The sequence below is a fragment of the Adiantum capillus-veneris genome, chromosome 1 (assembly GCF_014529385.1).
Source record: "Adiantum capillus-veneris isolate H3 chromosome 1, ASM1452938v2, whole genome shotgun sequence".
Classification (NCBI taxonomy): domain Eukaryota; kingdom Viridiplantae; phylum Streptophyta; class Polypodiopsida; order Polypodiales; family Pteridaceae; genus Adiantum; species Adiantum capillus-veneris.
Window position 1 is genome coordinate 83,129,879 of NC_140931.1, and position 22,334 is coordinate 83,152,212.

At 42.3% G+C, this 22,334-nt stretch overlaps 1 protein-coding gene and 1 pseudogene across 1 annotated transcript; one reads left to right on the forward strand and one right to left on the reverse strand.

The window, feature by feature from the left end:
* The first annotated feature begins 5,640 nt into the window (after window positions 1–5,640).
* LOC147465076 (uncharacterized) lies at window positions 5,641–8,547 on the forward strand (annotated as a pseudogene).
* Window positions 8,548–11,017: 2,470 nt separating this feature from the next.
* LOC147465077 (UDP-glycosyltransferase 85A7-like) lies at window positions 11,018–13,722 on the reverse strand. The gene is made up of 2 exons (XM_086517897.1): window positions 13,056–13,722; window positions 11,018–12,848 (listed from the first exon to the last, which is right to left on the reverse strand). Exons 1-2 carry the CDS (start codon window positions 13,567–13,569, stop codon window positions 11,878–11,880), a joined length of 1,485 nt encoding a protein of 494 aa, XP_086374023.1. The 5' UTR covers window positions 13,570–13,722; the 3' UTR covers window positions 11,018–11,877.
* Window positions 13,723–22,334: the final 8,612 nt, after the last annotated feature.

A 22,334-nucleotide genomic window follows, 5' to 3' on the forward strand; every position in this document is an offset into this window, starting at 1 on the left:
TGATATCATCTAGGTACGTTGTGTATAGACCTCATCTATAAGTTGTCCGTGGAGTCAGAATCCAATTCTAGCATGTGACAAAAACCTAGAGTATTTACTTGGGACCCCCTTGACCCCTGCCAAAAGGTCATCTGGTGATATGAAAGTGCTCTATATAGGGGCATGCTACAATTCAAGTCTCGTCCAATTCGGTTGAGCTGACAGGCCACTATAGTCAATCTTGTGTCGTAGGACTTCGTGCACAACTGGGTTTTTAGGGTTTTTTCATGAGCCTAGACTTACTACCCTGCCGTATAGAAATGTTCATTAATAAGTTTAGAACTTACCCCTCATGTCTCGTGTGAGACGGAGCTGTAAAGGACAACTGTAGACTTCGGAAATTGCATGCGAAGAAGACAGAAAGCTCTCTCCCCCAAGAGTGACTAGTGGAAATGAGGTGATTTTGGGCTACTTTGGATATCTATACTCGGACTTCCCAAACTATTTTTCTCTAGATTTCCCTGTTAGTCCTACTAGTCCATGAAAACTATATTAGACTCAAAAAAAATTCTTCAATCAGATTTCGTTAGCTCATTCTACAAGAATTTACAAAAGTGGACCTTGGCTGCCTAATTTAGGCTTTCCGCTTCCATCTGTTTATTCGATTATTTTTTGATAGTATATACACTATTTACACTCATCGGGGAGATGTTATCAGTTAAATTCCCCTGTTGATGTTTTTTTAAAGGACATTATTAGTTAATTTGGCAAAAAATCACACGTTAACATCCAACTTTTTCTTCCCTCTTCAAACATTGCCCTTAATTACTTAGTTCCCTTCCACCCCTCTTAGATGGCGTACTCTGGGACGACTGTGTGCATGGGTTGAACAATCGGAGGTCAATGCAATTCAAACCATTATGTTGTGCAAGAATTGGGTCTTGAGTAATTAACTCAAGGGTTTCTCTGGTCGAGGTTTTTTGTTGTTATTTCCCAAAGAGCAATACTTGTAGCTTGTGTGCTCTTTGCTTTGTTGTACCGTCAGGATACTTTGGCACTCTAATTTCTTGAGCTATTGAGATTAATGATGACGATTACTGAGGTTTCACTCTTCACTGGTATCTTGGTTTTTCGTTGATGGACTGTTGTGGTTGAGTGTTCTGACACTTATCTTTCCACTGCTTCATCGGCTTTGTAGTTTGTGGAGAAAATAAATGCTCCTTCTTCATCCAAACCCATCTAGTGCTAGTTTCTCTTCTCGAAGATGCTCTTCTTTGTGTCTTTAACTTTGGAACCTTCTTTGGTACGATAGATGATGTCTTGCGCACCCAAATTTGAGATGGATTGTACTTGAGTTGTGCTTATGGTACCCAGATGCCTGACTCCTTGCATACTACTTGTAGCATTTGCTTGTCTAGAGGATGAAGAAGACTATTTGATTCATGGTTCTTTTGCTGGTAACCTCTTTTCCGTTCCTCTTTGTTTGGTGCAATTGGAACGATGAGGTGTCGTCCTTTAGGTGATAGCTTGAGTTGATTGTTATCCCAATCTGGTACTTCCTTGTACATTCGTATCCACAAGATTCCAAGAATCATTGTTTCAGTCATGTGTCCATCTGGTAACCATACAAATTGAAGAGGGCATGAACATCCATGTACTATCACATTTAAATTGACTACTCCCAATGCCGGTGTTGGGTTCTTGTTGCATCCTTTGATAGCCGATATTCCCGATGTCAAATACTGATTAGTTTCTTTCTTGTACATGGAATAAATGATTGCATTTACTCGAGCTCCTGTCGACCAATGTATTTGTGCTATGATTGTTCAGTTGTACTTTGATGCGAAGATCCATTCCATCTAACCATCATCATCTGTTGACACTACATCCATCTGTAATTCCCATAGTCGTGCATCTCATTCCAGAGTGTTGATGGGAATAGGTATTTGTTAATTTTTGAGAGAATCTTTCCTTTTGAGTACTTGAAGCCGAGCTTCCTCTTGGACTTCATTAATGACCTACTGTCGTTTCATCTTTCTCTGCTTTGTTGCATGCATCTTCTCTAGCAATTCATTGGTTAGTGACATATTGTACTTCTTTAAACAGCATCCACTAATTCAATTGGCCACTGGTTACTATCTAGAGTGAACAACTTAATTGCTCTACTTGGGGATACATCTTCAATGATAAATGGTCCGTTTCCCTTTTTCTTGAACTTAGGAATGTGTTGCTTAAGGGAGTAAACTAAAACTAAGTCCCCTTTTTTAAGGATTTTTGTGACTAGATGGGAATCAAAAAATTGTTTTTGTTTCCGCTTTTGTGCATAGATGTGAGCTATAGCTGTTAGCCTTTGCTCATCAAGGTTTTTTAAATCTTCGAGCCTCTCTGATAGTTCATGTCTAGTCCACTCAAGATCCTTAGCTACCCTTAATGTCGGCAATAGAAATTATATCGGCAGTATGATATCAAGACCATAAACAAGGTTAAAGGGTGTAGCAATTCATTGGTTAGTGACATATTGTACTTCTTTAAACAGCATCCACTAATTCAATTGGCCACTGGTTACTATCTAGAGTGAACAACTTAACTGCTCTACTTGGGGATACATCTTCAATGATAAATGGTCCGTTTCCCTTTTTCTTGAACTTAGGAATGTGTTGCTTAAGGGAGTAGACTAAAACTAAGTCCCCTTTTTTAAGGATTTTTGTGACTAGATGGGAATCAAAAAATTGTTTTTGTTTCCGCTTTTGTGCATAGATGTGAGCTACAGCTGTTAGCCTTTGCTCATCAAGCTTTTTTAAATCTTCGAGCCTCTCTGATAGTTCATGTCTAGTCCACTCAAGATCCTTAGCTACCCTTAATGTCGGCAATAGAAATTATATCGGCAGTATGACATCAAGACCATAAACAAGGTTAAAGGGTGTAGCATTTAGAGCTATCTTGAATGGAACTCTATAAGCCCAGAGAGCACCATGGAGATTCAAATTTTCCCAATCAATCTGTCTTGAACTAACCACTTTAGTCAATATCGAGCTAAGAATTTTATTCATGTGCTCAGCTTGTCCATTTGCTTGTGGGTGATAGGGAGCCGATTTGTTATGGATGACCATAAATTCATTCAGCAAATACTCAATTACCTCATTGAGGAATGAGTTCCCCTATCACTAACAATTTCTATTGGCAGTCCATATCTTGTGAACACATTTCAATATAAGAATGCGGTTGTGGTTTTGACATCATTCCTTTGGGTTGCCTTAGCCTCTGTCCACTTGGTCAAATAGTCCATAGCTACAATGATATGATGAGCTTGAGTTCTATAAATCGGTGGTTGTATTGGCCATACAAAATATACGCCCCATTTTGCAAAAGCTCTAGCCCCCATCATTGGTCTTAAAGACGTGCTATCTACACGGGTTCGCATTTTTGCTCGTTGACATGTATCACACCTTCGAACATATTCTTTGGCATCTACAAAAAGTGTTGGCCACCATATGCCTGCCATCAAGATTTCTCTAGCGGAGGTTTCACTAGAAAAGTGACCTCGAGCTAATCCAGCATGTGCTTGTCCTATAATGGGAATATATTCATCTTCATTTGCACAAAGGCACAAATATTGATCCTTTCTTCTTCAATACAATTGGTTTTCAATAAGAGCATAGTCTCTTGCTTCAGTTCCCAAGTAAAAGAATTTTATATGTTTGGAAAAATGATTTTCCCCGAACACTGGTTTTGCCTTCTAAATTAATATTATTGCAGCTTACTTTTTGTGTGTCTTGGTTGGCTCTGAAGAGCGTGGCGAGCAGTGCTCGAGAATCTCAGCTTAATAACGCATTGTTTTCAATTTCAAAAATGCCAGTTGAGGTCTAGAGGAGAAGGAGAAATTCCGTCCCAAAATAGGGAAACAAAGTGTAAAAACCCAAAAAATACTCCTAATTTTCTAAAATTTCCTCTTGGCAAACTGAAAGAAAGGAATTTTATATGTTCGGAAAAATTATTTTTTTCGAACACTCGCTTATTGCAGCTTACTTTTTGTGTGTCTTGGTTGGCCCTGAAGAGCGTGACGAACAGTGTTCGAGAATCTCAACTTAATAACGCGTCGTTTCCAATTTCAAAAATGCCGGTTGAGGGCCAAAGGAGAAGGAGAAATTCCGCCCCAAAATAGGGAAACATAGTGTAAAAACCCAAAAAATACTCCTAATTTTCTAAAATTTCCTCTTGGCAAACTGAAGGAAAGGAATTTCATATGTTCGGAAAAATGGTTTTTTTCAAACACTCGCACTGGTTTTGCTGTGCTTGAGCGCTCTCTCTCTCTCTCTCTCTCTCTCTCTCTCTCTCTCTCTCTCTCTCTCTCTCTCTCTCTCTCTCTCCACAGCATATTCATATTCTGTTACTCTGATTTTGTATCAAATCCACCACATTTTAACTTTATGGTCTCATAGGTAACTTTGACCTTTTGAAGAACATTTAATTTCTCTCTCTCTCTCTCTCTCTCTCTCTCTCTCTCTCTCTCTCTCTCTCTCTCTCTCTCTCTCTCTGAGCTGGCTGCTTATTGGTAGTCGAAAGGACTGCTTCTTCACATGGAATCTCCATCTGTAGAAGCAGCACACAACATTGACCGATCTGGGTTCGACACTTGGCTCCATCTTGAAAAGCTGTTGGCTCCTCTAACACATGAGCAAGCTATGTTGTGTGTGTGTGTGTGTGTGTGTGTGTGTGTGTGTGTGAGAGAGAGAGAGAGAGAGAGAGAAAGAGAGAGAGAGAGAGAGGCAGACTGGGAACCTTGCACCATGTGCAGCTGTGTTGCTATCGATTGCAGCCCCAACCCCACACACGCACACAGGCACGCCCACCTCGGAACTCTGTTGCGCAGCAGAGTCCTGGAAGCGCATTCTGTTGTGCTTGAGCTCATTGGCACCACACACACACACACACAACGGCTGATGTCGCCCGTTCGAGATTAGCTTAATGCCACCTGCTGCTGAGCTAAGGACACGAGGGAACAACAATATGGACTCTCTCTCTCTCTCTCTCTCTCTCTCTCTCTCTCTCTCTCTCTCTCTCTCTCTCTCTCTCTCTCTCTCTCTCTCTCTCTCTCTCTCTCTCTCTCATTCAATCACCTGCAACAATATCACGAGGACTCTATCGCTCTCACCTGCGCACAGCTATCGACTTCTCTCTCAGGTTGTCGTCGACGCCTGCTTCTTGCTCTGTCTCCAATGGAAATGTCCAAACTCTCTCACAGGCGAGCCGAGCCTGTCTCTCTTACTCGTGGTTAAGCTATCACATGGTCCCGCTTGGCACTCATGCACAAAAAGGAAATGTTGCGAGCAGACGAAAGCTTCTCTCTCACACACACACACAAACAATGACGTACAGAGATTGCAGCAACATGCACTCTCTCTCTCTCTCTCTCTCTCTCTCTCTCTCTCTCTCTCTCTCTCTCTCTCTCTCTCTCTCTGAGCGACACGCTGATCAACGCCATGCATTCAAAGCAAGGTCAGCGGATTATTCTTTCCAAGGCGAAGGGTCAGCCGGTGCAGGCATAGCTCATTTCTGTTTTTTTTATGATTCAAAAGCTCAAAGCTCAAAGTCTCCCATTGTTCGACACGTGGATGAACTCTTTGGACTTCAAAATTTCAAGCTCCATTATATATGTAATAGATGGAGCAGTCAAGAATCGTGCTCAGGTTCTCACGCCTCCAAAGACGCTTACCAAACGCAAGCAACCGCTCCTTTTGGTAGCTCTGCTTCAATGGCGTATTTACCTACAAAGCAGATGCAAGCCAAGGTCCAATACCTTCATCTGCACTTTCGTAGAGTCGTGGACAGTGCCGCCAAGACTGTCCATGTCACAGAGAGCGTTATAATGTTCAAATCTAGACCCACATCATACATCATATTTCGCAAGCGTCCTCATCTCATCGGGATTGCTGGCACAACACCTCTTTGGCCTCGACAGTCGACTAGAAGCCGCTCTGCCTCACCTTCTCCCTTCCGTTACAAGCATTATGGGGCAGGGAATGGCCATGCAGGGGCCATTCCCTAAAACAATGGGCGACCTCATGGTGACCGGCGGAGGTCGGGAGCCATGATGGGAGCGCATTATTTCAGGGAATGGCCACTACAGAGCCATTCCCGACCGTCAATGGTCGTGGGAGAGGGGGGGCCAACACATCCGCCGATCGCCATGAGGTCGCCCATTATTTCAGGGAATGGCCACCCACGGGACTATTTGACACCACCTTGTCAGGTGGGATCTACGGTCCAGCATCTTCGAACGATGTGGACCGTCCATTTATTTTCAAAAATAAAAAGATTCCGGCCGGTTGAGCCCCTACGACTCGAACCCACCACCTACACAACCGGAGGCCACAACTCTCCCATTAAGCTATCGCGCACCACTTGAAATGGAGGTGTGAACATAGAATCATATAGCAAAAATGACGGAGTGGAGATCACATGGTGTTCACTTGGAGATCACTTTGGGATGGACGGGTCACACTCCAATCACTTTGGGATAGTGGGGGTCACACTGTAATCACTTGGTAATGGGTGGGGTCACAAGGTGATCACATGTCGATTGGGATTCACATGGGGATCACTTGGCAGTCACTTGATGTTCACATCAAATTTACTTGGGGTTCACTTTAATTGTGATCACATGGTGCTCACTTGGAGATTAAACCGCCATCGGACGGTGCAAAACCGATCCCGCCGTCCCCAATCAATAGGGACCGTAGATCCCACCTGACAGAAGTGGTGTCAATTAGTCACAAGGAATGACCACTTCATGGCCATTCCCGGCTGTCAATGGTCGGGGGAGAGGGGGGGCCAGCACACTGACCTACAGAGGGTACAGTTTCGAAAAGCAGAGGGGCGACAGTGTGAAATCTGCATGCCGGACGCAACAATTGGCTTCCATGGGTAACATTACCACTGCTGATTGTCGTACATCCATCGATTCAAAGCGAAAATAATCGCCAGCAGATGTACGGCACAAACTGCTAGCCCCCCCTCCCCACGACCTTGACGGGTATGCGCGTAAAGGTAACTTTCCATCGGAAACTACACAGGCACAGTTGTTTACACACACCCGCGCGTATGTGCTCTCTCTCTCTCTCTCTCTCTCTCTCTCTCTCTCTCTCTCTCTCGCACAGACAGACAGGACGTGCATATTGATCCAATCCTAGCCCACTCATGCCGATGTGTGTTGTAAGTCGACGCTCGGTACTAGATGCATGAGCCCTTTGTGGAGCAGAGTACTATGTTCAGCATGAGAGAGTAGCGGACATGGCACAGAATAAAGCATATCAAGGCTCTCGCGCAGATGCAAATGCAGGATGGGCTTCCATCAAGGACTTGGGGATGTGGTATTCTATATATTTGACATGCAAGAGAACTGTGCAAAAAAACTCTTCTTTATGATGTTGCAGCTCCGCGCACAAATAGAGAGCCATTCCGCAAGTATGTTGATGGCAAGACTCACATTTTTCGTGCACATGTGGACGGAGTGTCAACTAGCAACATGGATGCGGCGCCGCGTTGAGGCGGAGGCTGGAGCCGGTCAAGATGCTCAATGCAGATGCATGAGGATAATACCAGTCAAGAGAATTCTAATGAAGAGGGTGTGTGGGACATGACACAGTCACTGATGCTACCACTATAGTAATGCACAAGGATGAGAATGCTATTCTCCCTCACCATATTGTCACAATGGCAGACCTAGCAACCGTCGTCAAAACCCTTGACAAGGTTGACGCGTGAGCCAGGCTGAAGTAGATGCAGCAAGCAAGTGAAGAGAACACAAAATCTATACATTAATCTTACAAAAATACTGGACATTTGAGTAGGGCCAAGTGTAACCAGCCTCATAAGCTACTAGCAGAGTTCTTGTATGTACCTTGGAGCCAAATAGGGTTCAAACGCACAAGTTGATAGTAGGCTTCATATGCGTACTACAAATGCATTCTATAAAGAAAAACGCACCCCACCCGGACCCAATCTGGGTTTTGTGAGAGTGCGTGTGTGTGCGGAAGCGCGCGCGCGCGCGCGAGAGAGAGAGAGAGAGAGAGAGAGAGAGAGAGTAGACCACAAACACTGGAGATGGTGAAGAGGGGGTGATCAGCCCCCCGTGACTACCATGAGTAGAAGACCCTGTCTATACAATCAGATGATAGGTGCCCAAGGGGAGGTGGAGCAAGGCCTGATAAAAATCCCCAGGACCCAACAGAAAATGACATATGGAAATATATGAGGGCGCCAGGACAAAGATAGGCGACCGGCCCCAAGCTCGGGCGGCCAGACCAGGAGCAACCTAGACTATGGGTGGCGAGCCAGGAGACATACTAGCCGTAAAGTATGCCCTAGACCTGTGAAGCAGCAAAGTGGTGTAAGTCTTAACACCCCCTCTCAGCACCTGATGCTGAACAAACCTCACAAGGTTGAAGATGTGAGGCAAATGATGAAGATGTCTGCCGCGATGTCCACTAAAAGACAATACTCTAGCGAACTCCGTGAGTGTAGCAGCAGTCTGGGGTATCCCAACCGTCGAGAAATCTCCATGGTAAATTGCCGTCACGAGCAATTAGCAAACTGTTGTAATCCGTCAATACAGGGTGAAGATATTGCGTGAAGGTCCTCAACTGAGTGTGAAAACAACTCCTTGTCGTAAAAGAAGTGCCATTAGACTTGCAAGTGTCTTGCCCAATAGGATTTGTGGTGTTTGTAGTCAAACCGTCTGGAGAAAATGGAAGCCTAGGAACCGTCATGAGCATGATCAAAAGCCTGTCAATGTATGAACCTGCAACCCAATGTGGCCAGGTGGTTAAGCTGTGCAAAACTCCAGGAAGGCCAGATGTAGCAATCTGCACCGTAAACTCCTCCAAAACAAGGAAAGCCAGACTAAACAATCTGCACTGTAGAAGCTATCGTAAGGAGCAGTAGACCGAGAGAGCGCACAAACCACCACTAGCGGACCACCACCGGATGGTGTCTTGTCAGTAGATAGGGTAATTCAAGATGAGGGGAAAGCTAGACTCAACAGTCTGCGTTGTGAAGGGCCTCTAAGAAGAGGTGTGGTCAGACTAAGCTGTCTGAACCGTAATCATCCTCTAATGAGTGCATAGGTGTGTCCATAGCAAACCACAAGTCACCACCCCCTCTCGAGCGAGCAACCGCCAAATGATGGTTGGAATGAATAGATCTCTCAAGGATTGTACGCCCGTAAATGATCAAGCTGATATCGGAGATATCGTGTACTGCAGTAGTCACAGAGAGATCGTGCGGACCACCATTGGATGGTGTCCTGGTAGGAGGTAACTTCATCCTCCGTGAAAAACACAAGCCAACAAGCTGCTGTCCAACGATTTTCAACGTGCTCGTACGCTCAAGGCATGGTCCGGAGCGGTGCAAAGGGTGTAGGGAAGGTTTATCTCTGTGTGCACAGTCATCAGAGGGCTGAAAACAAAGGAAAAACAGCAATGGTATGTGGCTGAAATCTACAGATCTGAAGAGGATTCTTGCCGGCAAGGCACCCAATGCCAAGGCCAGGTAGGTGGTGGCGAGATCCGGGGTCCAAAAGCTGAGCGTTGCCAAGCTCCTCTGCTGAAAACGCAGCAGCAAACCAAAACGCAGATGATGATAAAAAACGCAAATGGAGGGGCATTTCCGGCGACGAAATTGTCCCAAAAGTGTAACGCTAGCAAGGAAATCAGCAGATCTGATGTTTCTTGCAAAAAACGTAGATTGAGGTGATGTTCTCTGCGACAGAAATGGCTCCCATTTCTGCACTTGCCTGGCTACAGTTACAAAAACGCTAGCTGATTCAACCCTTGGGAGAAGAACCCGATGCGATGTAGCATCTCATAATAGGCAGAGCCTGAAGCTGCCTATACCATGTGACAATGCACGTGTACGGAAACGAGAGAGAGAGAGAGAGAGAGAGAGAGAAGACCACAAACACTAGAGATGATGAAGAGGGAGCGATCAACCCCCCATGACTACCATGAGCAGAAGACCCTGTCTATACAATCAAATGATGGAAGTGGATATGCCCCTGGCCCCATAAATAGGTGCCCAAGGGGAGGTAGAGCAAGGCCTAATAAAAATTCCCACGACCCAACAGAAAATGATATATGGAAATATATGAAGGCGCTCGGACAAAGGTGGGCAGCCGGCCCCAAACTCAAGCGGCCGGACTAAGAGAAACCTAAACTATGGGTGGCCAGCCCAAAGACATACTAGCCGTTCTAGTATGCCCTCTATCTATGAAGTAGCAGAGTGGTGTACGTCTAACAGGTTTTACCCTACCTTGATGGATCCAAGAAAACCTAAATTAGCCTTTGAAGTGAAGTGCAATTGATAGATTCCAGTAAACATATCCCAATTCATGTATGACACAATAGTGAGGAATCTAGGAATACAAGCTGTCACACTCTCTCTTCTCACTCACGTTAAGAAAAACTATTTGTTACTTTGTTTTGTCTCTTTAGATTGTATCAATATTTTCCTAGTTTTATGTAATTATTGATGACATTGTGCATGTATTTTACCGAGTTTGTATGGTTACTGATAACATTGTGCATGTTGTCTTTATGTATCATTAAGGTTGCTAAGCATGATATTGAGGCCCACAAACAATTATAGCAGTGCAGCCAAGCATGTGTGAAAATATGGACACAAGATTGGTGTCCAAGACTTGAGCTGATTTATTTTGTCAAAGACTTTAGTTGATTACACATGCAAGTATGTATGTGTTGTGTGCGTGTGCATGTGCATCCTGGGTAGTGTGAAACTTTGGGGGCCTCCTCCATTATGTGATATATAACCTCATAGTGATACATGGCCACCAGATGCATTAGTGTTTCGACGTGACTGGAATGTCATACTAGATGTTTTGATGAATATGCAAGTAAAGCTTTGATGTGCTTATTTGTACTCTCTCGGAGTGGGACAAACCGGTTTACAACACTAATATCCGTCAAAAGAGAGCAACTTAGAGCGGAATAGAAGTTTGCATATTGAAATGGGCTACAAATGATATATATATATATATATATATATATATATATATATATATATATATATAGAGAGAGAGAGAGAGAGAGAGAGAGAGAGAGAGAGAGAGAGTTATTATCCATGAAAGCGAGCGAATTAGAGCTAAAGAGAAGTTGAGAGCTAAATGTGTTTGATGGCTCTGTCTCTTTCCCTCATACAATGGCATTCTTTCAATATGTTGAGAGCTAAATGTGTTTGATGGCTCTCTCTCTTACCCTCAAATTGGCATTTTTTCAATATATAAACTTCTCTTGAGCTCTAATTTGCTCTCTTTCATGAATAATAATTCTCTCTCTCTCTCTCTCTCTCAATGTAGGGCTTATGTTGATAGTGTTGGCATGCCTAAGCTAAGAAAATCCACATAGCACCACCGTAGACGGCCCCGTTGTACTAGTATATATATGAGGTGATGAGTATGTTTACACGGTTGGGCCCTTGTACAAGAAGTAATCAAGCTAAATAGAAAACTAATTTAAAGCTCAAGCATTTTTCCTACAAACACTTTAGAGCAGGGGCAAAGATAGACACGATTGGGTTTAAAACCTATATTGACAAAAACAAGGTTTCTTTTCCTTTTCTTTGCTAGGCATAGCTGGCAGCAGAAAACTGGCAGGCATGGACATTGAGGAGACTGAAGAGACAGCACCCATAAATTAATGCAATGCAGAAAGTCCCCTTCTACCTTCAAAATTGCGGAAGGTTCTCCGCAGCTCCAAAGCCAGCATCTCATCCTCCATATGGGGACTTTCCAAGATATGGTAAATAGGCCTGCAGGTTAGTTCCTGCAAATTGAGAAGCTCATATATCATCCATGGTAGCATTTTAAGGTCAGCTATGCCCTTTTTAGGAGATGGTGTCCATCAATGCTTGAGAAAGCTGGTTCAAACCACTTCTTGAGCCAGTCTCTAATGCTCTCCTTGCTGCCTCTTTGAGCTTGCCTGCTCTCTTCCTCAGCTCCCGCCCCTCTTCGTCATGAAAGACAACTTTTAGAACTCTCATCAAATCTGCAGAGTCTACTGGGTTGCTGCTCTCGTTAAATTTGAACCTCACTCCCACCTTCCACTCATCAACCACATACTTACAGTTGGTTGTTTGGTCAGAAAAAATTGGAAGAGGAATCATGGGCACTCCCATGCTCACACTTTCCAGTGTAGAGTTCCATCCACAATGACTCAAAAAGGCCCCCACAGAAGGGTGAGCCAATACTTCCTGCTGAGGAGCCCAAGGAACAAAAATCCCATAATCTGCTGTGTCCTCTAAGAAATGCTCTGGCAACATTTCGGCAACCGAGCAATTCACTGTGGATGTGCCTGACAAATGATTGTAAGACGATCTAAGCTTCAAGGCCCATATGAAGGGCTGCTGACTCTCCCTCAATGCCAAAGCAATACCCATCAAGTTCTCAGGAGTAGGGTTCAAAACAGTCCCAAAAGATATATAGAGCACAGAATGCATCCTCTGTTTGTCCAACCATATCAAACACTCATCTTGTTTCACGTTTTCCGACCCTTCATGAACCGTGCTACAGAACTCTACAACATCCCCATGTGCTTGTTTCGAAGAGAGCAACGGGCCCACAGCAAAAACAGAAAGAGACTCTGATTGCAATGCTTCAAATGGTTCCTTCTCAAGCTCATAGAAAGAATTAATTACCACTGCTTTGCAGTCTTTCAATAGATCAAACTGCGATACCATCCTTTGCAGATTGACATGGCTTTCTTCGTCCACAAAATAAAAAGTAGGGAAGTCCTCAGGGTAAAGGGGAGAAACTCCAGGTATGTACGACACAAGTCGAGCACTGTCTTCCTTGCATTCTGTCATTGCAGCCATTACAGAAATGGAAGATAATCAACCAAAACACAGAGCACCCGCCAACAGCACTTTACCTGTGTATGCATAGTGCATATGTGGTTATCTAGGAGCTATTTGCACTTCTACACTAAGATTACACGCTGGATCCGAAATACGACTATCTTCCCTTGCCATCTTAAACATGAAAACAGAGAGAATGTCCAATTTACCTGGTGACGCTTTCTTGAAAGGAAAGAAGCTGTTGGCAACTAACAGAGGCGTGTGGCGATAGATGGAGAAGACAGCAGCCGACTGGCTCCAAAAGAAGACGGTTGGAATTCCAAGCTCCATAGCTGCATGATGAGCCCAAGGAAAAAATGACCCAAAAATGACACAAGACACAGGTTGGTGCTTCTGGTTTAAGCTTTCCATGAGAGCTTTGAGAGGAGCTTGCATGTTCATGCAGCCTTGCCTAAATTCTGCTCGTCTTTTCACTGCGGCATTCATGTCAAAGTCTTGCGGTAGCCCATTCTCTACCCACTCAAAGCGAAGCTTTCCATTGCTGCTGTTGCCGGGTGTGGAAGAGAGGGACTCCTGTACGAGGATGTGCTGGTGGTAGAAATAATTGTTGACAAAGGTGACTGTGAAGTTAAGGCGTGCGACAAGAGCTTTGGCAAGATGGAGGAGCGGGTAGATGTGGCCGATCAAGGGCAGCGGCACCATAACTGCATGAGGCTCCTCCATAGAGACGTGTGTGTGTGTGTGTGTGTGTGTGTGAGAGAGATGAGAGAGCAAGCGAGCTGTAGGTAGGCTAGGTCTGTGAGTGTTCTTCAGCTCGCTCTGGCTCGATTGCTAATTTGCTGCGATCAAAACAAACACGTGAAGTAGCCTAGAGTTCAAGAAAAAGTCTTCGTCGACATGTAACCTTTTGGCACATACAAACCCTTTTTGGGCTGCAGAAGGCCACAGGGAAAGAACGCAATTTTTTTGGCAAAACTCACAATTGTGAGTGGATAGTATTAAGAACATCAAAAATATACACCAACCTCGAGTTCAAACGACCGAACCTTGAGGGTCAAAGGATTACAAGTTCTCTGTTTGACAGAGAAACCACTCCTAAGCCACACGGGTGGTAGAAATAATTGTTGACAAAGGTGACTGTGAAGTTAAGGCGTGCGACAAGAGCTTTGGCAAGATGGAGGAGCGGGTAGATGTGGCCGATCAAGGGCAGCGGCACCATAACTGCATGAGGCTCCTGCATAGAGACGTGTGTGTGTGTGTGTGTGTGTGTGTGTGTGTGTGTGTGTGATTGTGATGAGAGAGCAAGCGAGTTGTAGGTAGGCTAGGTCTGTGAGTGTTCTTCAGCTCGCTCTGGCTCGATTGCTAATTTGTTGCGATCAAAACAAACACGTGAAGTAGCCTAGAGTTCAAGAAAAAGTCTTCCTCGACATATAACCTTTTGGCACATACAAACCCTTTTTGGGCTGCAGAAGGCCACAGGGGAAAGAACGCAATTTTTTTGGCAAAACTCACAATTGTGAGTGGATAGTATTAAGAACATCATAAATATACACCAACCTCGAGCTCAGACGACCGAGCCTTGAGGGTCAAAGGATTACAATTTCTCTGTTTGACAGAGAAACCACTCCTAGGCCACACAGGAAAGAACGCAAACCTTGAGCCATTGATGGAGTGTGTATCTATATATTGGTGGACACTTGTTTTCTTTGATTGAAAAGGAGATTTTTGTAAACACTATATATTTTTTAAATATTCTAAAAGTGTCAATCACTTGTTCTCTTTGGCTGAAAAGGAAACTTTTGCAAACATTATATCTTTCCTTTATATTTTGAAAGATCTTTCTATCATAGGTCTCTTCATTTTAAGTCTTTCTTCACTTTTTTTTGTTTTGTCTTTGTTTACTTTGTAAATGGATTCTTTCATTAACACTAGTTTGGTACCAAAACACGACACTTTAAGTGTCTTCTTTTAACAAATTTAAATTAAATGTTACTTTCAATAAACGGTTTATTTAAAAAAACCCTCTTGATATGCTTAAATAAGTTAGCTAGAGGATCTTTTAAAAATATAACCTTGCATTTTAGAATGTATCATGATCAAGAACTATACTCATCAAGTTGACCTTCATAAGACTGCGATTGACGTTTACAAAAATCGCCTTTATAAGCTCAAAAAAAAATGAAGCGACCTTGTAGAAAATTTTAGGTGACTCTTCCACAATTTTGTTATAGATAATTGAAAGTTTCATGTGAAAAAATTTGACTTTGGAGTATATAAAATAAAGGAAAGTTCCATGTGTTTGATAAGGTCATTTCAAGCATATCGTTGTATACAAAGAAAAATATGTTTCTGATGGAGTTTTAGAAAGTGATACATTGCTTGCCCTTTCCATTGAGCACTCAAGGTATCAAGTAAAAGGACTTTAGTATGCAAAAATCATTGGATCATTTTAAATATTCAAAATTGCATAAGAGAAAACTTTCATATTTTCATTCTTGGGACATAAGCATTCAAAACTTCAAATAATATCAAACTTTCCATGTAGATCAACTAAATGTATCAAAGTACGTGGTACATACACAATTGGGGTGCCTAAAACCTTGATTTCAATGTTATTATGGAGAACTCAAGATTTTCAAGAGATTTTGCACGATAAAAAATACAAGATAGAGTTCAAGCAACGAGATTTAATTGAGTTAAGGAGCCCAAAAAATACGTAGTTTCTTGGTTTAAACATATAAAATCATTTGTAGTTGTCAAATTGCACTAGAATAGTACCAATTTCATGAGGGGACCTTTGGAAGACCAAAATTATGCTCTTATTCAGCACGTGCTCAAGTATGAAATTATGTCTGTAGCTTGCATGTGACTTGAAAACTTATTTTTGAAGTGCATTCCATTATTTTGCAACACTAACTGCTGACACTTGGATTTTATAAACATAAAAAAGACCATCTCTACAAAAAAATATAATGATTTTATGGATTTTTTGACAAAACAACTTGAAATTTTACTAAAGTTTATGTTTTAGAACTTACCAGAATTCTCTCCATATAGATTGTATTTTGATATGGAGAAAAATCCAGTTTTTTCTTTCCCTCATAACCAATCTATGGTAGAAGCAAGGAGTAAAAAACGTATTTCTAGCTTGACAAATAAATTGTTAAAACTTGGTAGAAAAACAGGACACTTTAGTGTCTCAGGACACTTAAGTGTCCAATTACAGAACTAGTGTTAAAGCATCCAATGACTTTTGGTTTGAAATGTGCTCTTTTTGCTTTGTAAATTGTCTTTTTCATTCTAGAACTTCAAAATTTTCTAACTTTTGGTTTTAGTATTTAAATACGACTCATTTAGAAGGTCTTTCCTCATGTCTATGTGTCTATATATTATATATATGTGTATGTGTGTGTGTCAAATAGCATTTAACATTGCATACTTGCAATTCAAATAAATATTTTACATAGATATACATGTGTATACACACATCTACTAACATAATATGGCGGATTACATAACCCTTTATATGTGTCTCTCTCTGCGAGATGAAGGCTAAACGCCAAGTGAGATGAAGGGGAGCGGAAGAGAGAGAGAGAGAGAGGCCGTCGAAGGCGATCGACAGTACTCGTATTTATATATGTGTGCGTGTGTTTGTCATCTCTCCACTAATGATATCGTTAATGAGAAATTCAAGTGAAGAGAGAGCATATGCGAAATGGGGGGGGGGGGGGGGGGGACATTTGGCAAAATGAATATAAGGTGGGAGAGGACAAAGTGTAAAAGATATTGGGTGAGAGAGAGAGAGAGAGAGAATTGATTGAATGAGTTGATGCATAGTTTACCAAAAGAACATCCCTTTTCCTTTTTCTTTTTTGTAAAACTCACAATTGTGAGTGAATTATATTGATCAACCTAAAAAATTACAAGATCTTGTCATGCTCGTGTTGAGCCATGACATCAAACAGGGACCAAAATCACAACGGCTATCAGGGTTATTTTGATATCTTTTAATTATCGATGGCTAGTAATTTTCCCCGTCCTAGGCATGCCAACTGCTGACAACAAGGCACAAGTAATCCTAGACCAATCCTCAGGTTGTTGCTTGCTTCTGAGTGTCCATATTAGCACTTTGCTCTCTTGTATAATTTCTGCGAAGCTTGCCACCTCGAAACCTCCTTCAAACACACAACGGTTCCTTGTCTGCCATACATTATGGAAGAAGAAGTATCGGACAATTTGAGTGTTGATGAGGAGGGCGGGACTACCCGATTCTTTCCTCCAAGGAATAGATCAGTCTTGAAGAAACCAATTTTCCATGTTCTTTGGACCCACTTGCATATTTTCCCTGCTAGGCCTTTGATAGTTGGGCAATCCATAAAGAGGTGGGCTAGATCTTCACTAGCGAGCCTGCACCCCAAGCATCAATCTGACCCAATCCCTCTCTCCTAAATTTTCACCCCTGTCGGTAGAGCACCCCAGGTTACCTTCCATTAAAATACCTTCATGTGCTATGGAACCTTAGGCTTCCAGATGTTCTCTATTACTTGCTCCCACCTTTCCTCCGGACAGTGTTTTTCCCATATCTTGTTAAGGGGGCTAGAGCAATTTTTCTTATGCATCATTGTATGATAAATGTTTTTAGGATGGGGTTTCCATAAGTGATTGTTTCCATAAGAACATCCTAATTGAAGAAAATATAGGAACGTTTACAACTCTCAAAAATTTATCAATGATTACCTTAAAACTTGTGACACTTTGTTAGTTTTCTACAAGGCAAGCTTGGAATCTATTGAAGATTTTGCAATTTTAAATGATTATTCATACATCGAACCTTGTTCTTTTATGAACTGTGTGTGTGTGTGTGAGAGAGAGAGAGAGAGGACTGCATGATAATTTACACATTTTCTTCAAGGCAAACTTGAAATCTATTTGAGACTTTTCAATTTTACTATGTGCACGTGAGTGTGTGTGTGTGTGTGTGTGTGTGTGTGTGTGTGTGTGTGTGTGAGAGAGAGAGAGAGAGAGAGAGAGAGAGAGAGAGAGAAGGGCGGGGGGGGGGGGGGGGGGGCGCAGGGCATAAGGAAAAGGAGATCAAGAGAATGAAGTGTTGGTGTGATCATCATTGTGAGAGAGAGAGAGAGAGAGAGAGAGATTCATCCTCAAAGGTCAAATATGACCTACAGGACCAAAGATACATGTGATTTACTTTGTATGGGGTTGATGAGTGATTCTCAATGCTCCAAGATCATGGTGATGAGAATCACATGGAGAGCCCACAATGTGGTTGAGAGAGGAAAGTGTGTAGGTCTAAGTCATGGCTAAAAGTATGAGGGAAGCAAGTTCACATGTGAGCAAATGTTGACCACTCTAGCATCGTGTGTTACTTATACTCGAGCTTATAGTGAGCATAGTGTACATAGTCAATGTGACTCTTCTCCATTTCCCCAGTGTCCCGTCTCACATCGAAGGGAGTGGGAACTAACTTGAAAGGTTGCGTGCGATAGTGCATATTTGGCAAAATGAATATAAGGTGGGAGGGGACAAAGTGTAAAAGAGATTGGGTGAGAGAGAGAGAGAGAGAGAAAGAGAGAATTAATTGAATGTGTTGATGCATAGTTTACCAAAAGAACATCCTAATTGAAGAAAATATGGGAAAAGATTACGTTAAAACTTGTGAAACTTTGTTAGTTTTCTACAAGGCAAGCTTGGAATCTACTGACGATTTTGCAATTTTAAATGATTATTAATACATCAAACCTTGTTTTTTTATGAACAGTCAGTGTGTGTGTGTGTGTGTTTGTGTGAGTGTGAGAGAGAGAGAGAGGACTGCATGATAATTTAAACATTTTCTTCAAGGCAAACTTGAAATCTATTAGAGATTTTTTAATTTTACTATGTGCGGGTGAGTGCATGTGTTTGTGTGTGTGTGTGTGTGTGTGTGTGTGTGTGAGAGAGAGAGAGAGAGAGAGAGGAAAGTGTAGCTCTAACTCATGGCTGAAAGTATGAGGGAGGCAAGCTCACATGTGAGCAAATGTTGATCACTCTAGCATCGTGTGGTACTTATACTCTCAAGTTTATAGTGAGCATAGTGTACATAGCCAATGTGACTCTTCTCCATTTCCCTAGTGTCCCGTCTCAAATCAAAGGGAGCGGGAGCTAACTTGAAAGGTTGCAATAGTGCATATTGTCGACAAGGGGATAGGCTTGAGCATATAAGGGTGAGTACGGTTTTCTATTTTAGCAAAGGTTGTGTAATTGGAAAAAATATGGGTGGTGTAATGCATGAAGTGCGACCCATCGGATTCTTTCAAAGTTGGAATGTGTGTGTGTGTGTGTGTGTGTGTGTGAGAGAGAGAGAGAGAGAGAGAGAGGGAGAGAGAGTTAAAATGTAAAACCTGAGGAAAGGGGGATTTTAAATTTAAATGGGAATTTTTGAATGTTTTAAAAAAAATAAAAAAATGAAGGCTTTACATTTTATCTCTCACACACACATACACCCCATATATTCCTCTCCTCACCCCTCCCCCTCATTATTCTGACCCCTACCCTCTCTCTCTCTTTGGTCCCCACCAAACCCCCCTCTCTCTCTCTCTCTCTCTCTCCCTCACACACACACACAACCACCAATGTATTTTGGCTTATAAAGAATGCAATGGGTCATGCTTCATACATTACACCACCCATAATGCTCCTAGCTATAAAGCCATGTTCTTTGCTTAAAAAACAAAATCGTACTTGTCTTTATATGCCTATCCCTTTGTCGATGGTACACACTATCTCAACCATTTGACTTAGCTCCCACTCCCCTCGATGCGAGATGGGGCACTTGGGCAACGGAAAAGAGTGACATCAACTATGCACAATATGCTCACTACCTCCCACCCCATATCCCTCCCCCCCCCCCCCCCCCCCCCCCCCCCTCTCTCTCACACACACACACACACACACACATGACTACCAATGTATTTTGGCTTTTGAGGAATCCAATGGGTGATTATTCATACATTACAACATCCATATTGCCCCTAACTATAAAACCATGTCCTTCACAAAGGACACCCTACTCGTCCTTATATGTTTGAGTCTATCCCTTTGTCAATGGTACACACTATCTCACCCATTTGGCTTAGCTCCCACTCCCTTGTCGATGCAAGATGAGGCATGTGGGCAATGTAAAAGAGTGACTTCAACTATGCGAGATGGGGCACCAGGGCAATGGAAGAGACGGGGGGAGGGAGGGAGAGAGAGGGGGGGGGGGGGGGGTGTTGGGGTTTTGAGAAAGGAGATGTTTTTGCTTGCATGGTGAAGAGCATGTAAACAAGCCAAAAAGAGGCCTTGACAGAGAATGCTTAGATCATTTTTAACTCTGTTAAAACAAATGAAGCTATAAAAAGTTCTAGAGCTATCAAGAATCTTGAGTTTGCTGAAGCCTATAATCCAAAGCAATTGTAAGATTTTACCACATCAAGGCATAAAAGGCCTAGAAAGCACAAAGGATGAAAAAAAATTGATAGAGAGGCTCAAACTCGACATAGATGGAAGCTTTGAAAATCTCCAAAACTTGTGCCAGCCTCCAATTTTGCCTTGCAACTTAAAGTCGGACTCGAGAAATCACAACTTAACACATGAGGATGGGACTTTGTTATCAAACATTTGCCAACTTGCAAGCCAACGCATCCACATCACTTTACCATCATGCCACCAACATGAGAACTTGAACCAGGGCACTCTTGGTGTGTCCAAATGACAATAAATGAGGTAGCATGAATCTTCTTTGTGAGAGGGAAACTGGTATATAGTCACACAAAAAAGACAATATCGTAAGAGAGAGAAGAAAAAGAAGAGGGGACTTGACTAGGGCATGGAAGCACTCTAAGAGGTTGTCAATCTCTCATTTGAACACAATACACTCTGATAAAAATGTCTATGTATATTCTAACTACCGAAAACCTAGTTTTTACCTCTCCAATCCAATCACACATCCACATGCAAAACCAATAGCAAATCAACTCCAAACAATACCAAACTTAATAGGCATCATCCATGCATGGTCAAGAACACATCCGGGTCATCAAACCTAAAATATGCTGACAAGAAAAAAAAGCATTTTTTCAGCAGCATATTAGCATGTCATCAAATTTGATGTTGAACTCGGTCTACTAGGTGCTCCATAGTGCTAGGAACCTGATGGAATCAATGGAATCTCAAAATAACGCTCGAATAGTGAGATATGTCACCTGGAAGGTTGTGGAAGTCAACACTCGGATCTTACAAAACACTTGCAATGTAAATATCCACGCATAGAGCTCCTTGATACTAACACAATAGTGCTATTGAAATTGCGATAGGATGATCGTGTGGTGTGGTGCAAAGAGATAAAGACACATTAGAAAGAAATAACACACGATGTACAAAGAAAGCCTTATATGCTCATTAATAATAGTGATCCATGTCAAAACTTTACAAAAGTTTCCTTTTATATCGTGACACCGAGTTTTATGTACAAGGATTGGATTTGCTTCCAAAATAGCATGAAACACAACTTGAGAGCTCATAGTCCCTAATTCTACAAAATTATAGAATGAACAAAGGGGTAATGGTTTCGGGCAAGATAATTACAATCATTTTTTGTTACAAGGGCTAAAAAATCTTCTCAGACATCTCCTTTTCTAGAGCCGTCATATGTTGCTATTGGAATCTTCCAACACTCCCCCCCTCCTATTTCATGTTTTCCTCGACATGAGTTAGTGATGGGGTGGTTGTCGAATTGCAAGTTGACATTGCATAAAGCGATTGGTTGTTTACCCAAGTCCTTCCCTATATTCTTTGGCTAGATGGAAATCTTCTTGGATATAAGGCTTGGTGGTGTCTTGTTGGTGGAGCTCCATGGCATGGTAACTAACAAATCTCCCTCAAACATCATTGAATTCTTCTGGTCCAAAAATGGTAGTGTCTAGTGTGAAGAATCCTATGTAAAAAGCCTCTTCAAAAGTGTTCATGTAGTATGAAGGCATAAACATCAGTCGTGCAAAGAACCTGTGCAAAATCTATTTATCAGGCATCTTATTGAGATCATACAGTAGGTCTTTATTCCCCTCCAAGAAGGACATCCATGGAGTCTCTAAAATCCACACTTTGTGGTACATATAGATGCAAGATACCAACATTCGATATATCTTTCAGATCATTTGGCAAGACATATCTGGAAATCCTTCCTATTGCTTTACTTTTGTGGTGAGAGCGTGTAGCATATACTTCTTATCTAGCCTTTCATTGTCGTCCAAACGTGGCAATACTGGGTAATTTAGCCAATTGCAGTGTCTCCTTTGCAATGTCTCATGTTGGCTCCAAGTTCTAACTTGAGGCACTGGGAAAAAGGTGACATCTTGCTGGAGCGAAGAGGGTACTCACATCAAGGGAATCAATCACTCGGGATGCCTTTAAAATCACGCCTTCGTCCATTTTGGTTTCCAATTGCTAGATTGAGC

Coding starts and splice junctions, on each gene's coding strand:
- LOC147465077 (XM_086517897.1), bottom strand. CDS start 13,569: ATGGAGGAGCCTCATGCAGTTATGGTGCCGCTGCCCTTGATCGGCCAC. Junction 12,849..13,055: donor TTTCAAGAAAGCGTCACCAG/GTAAATTGGACA, acceptor CTGCAATGACAG/AATGCAAGGAAGACAGTGCT.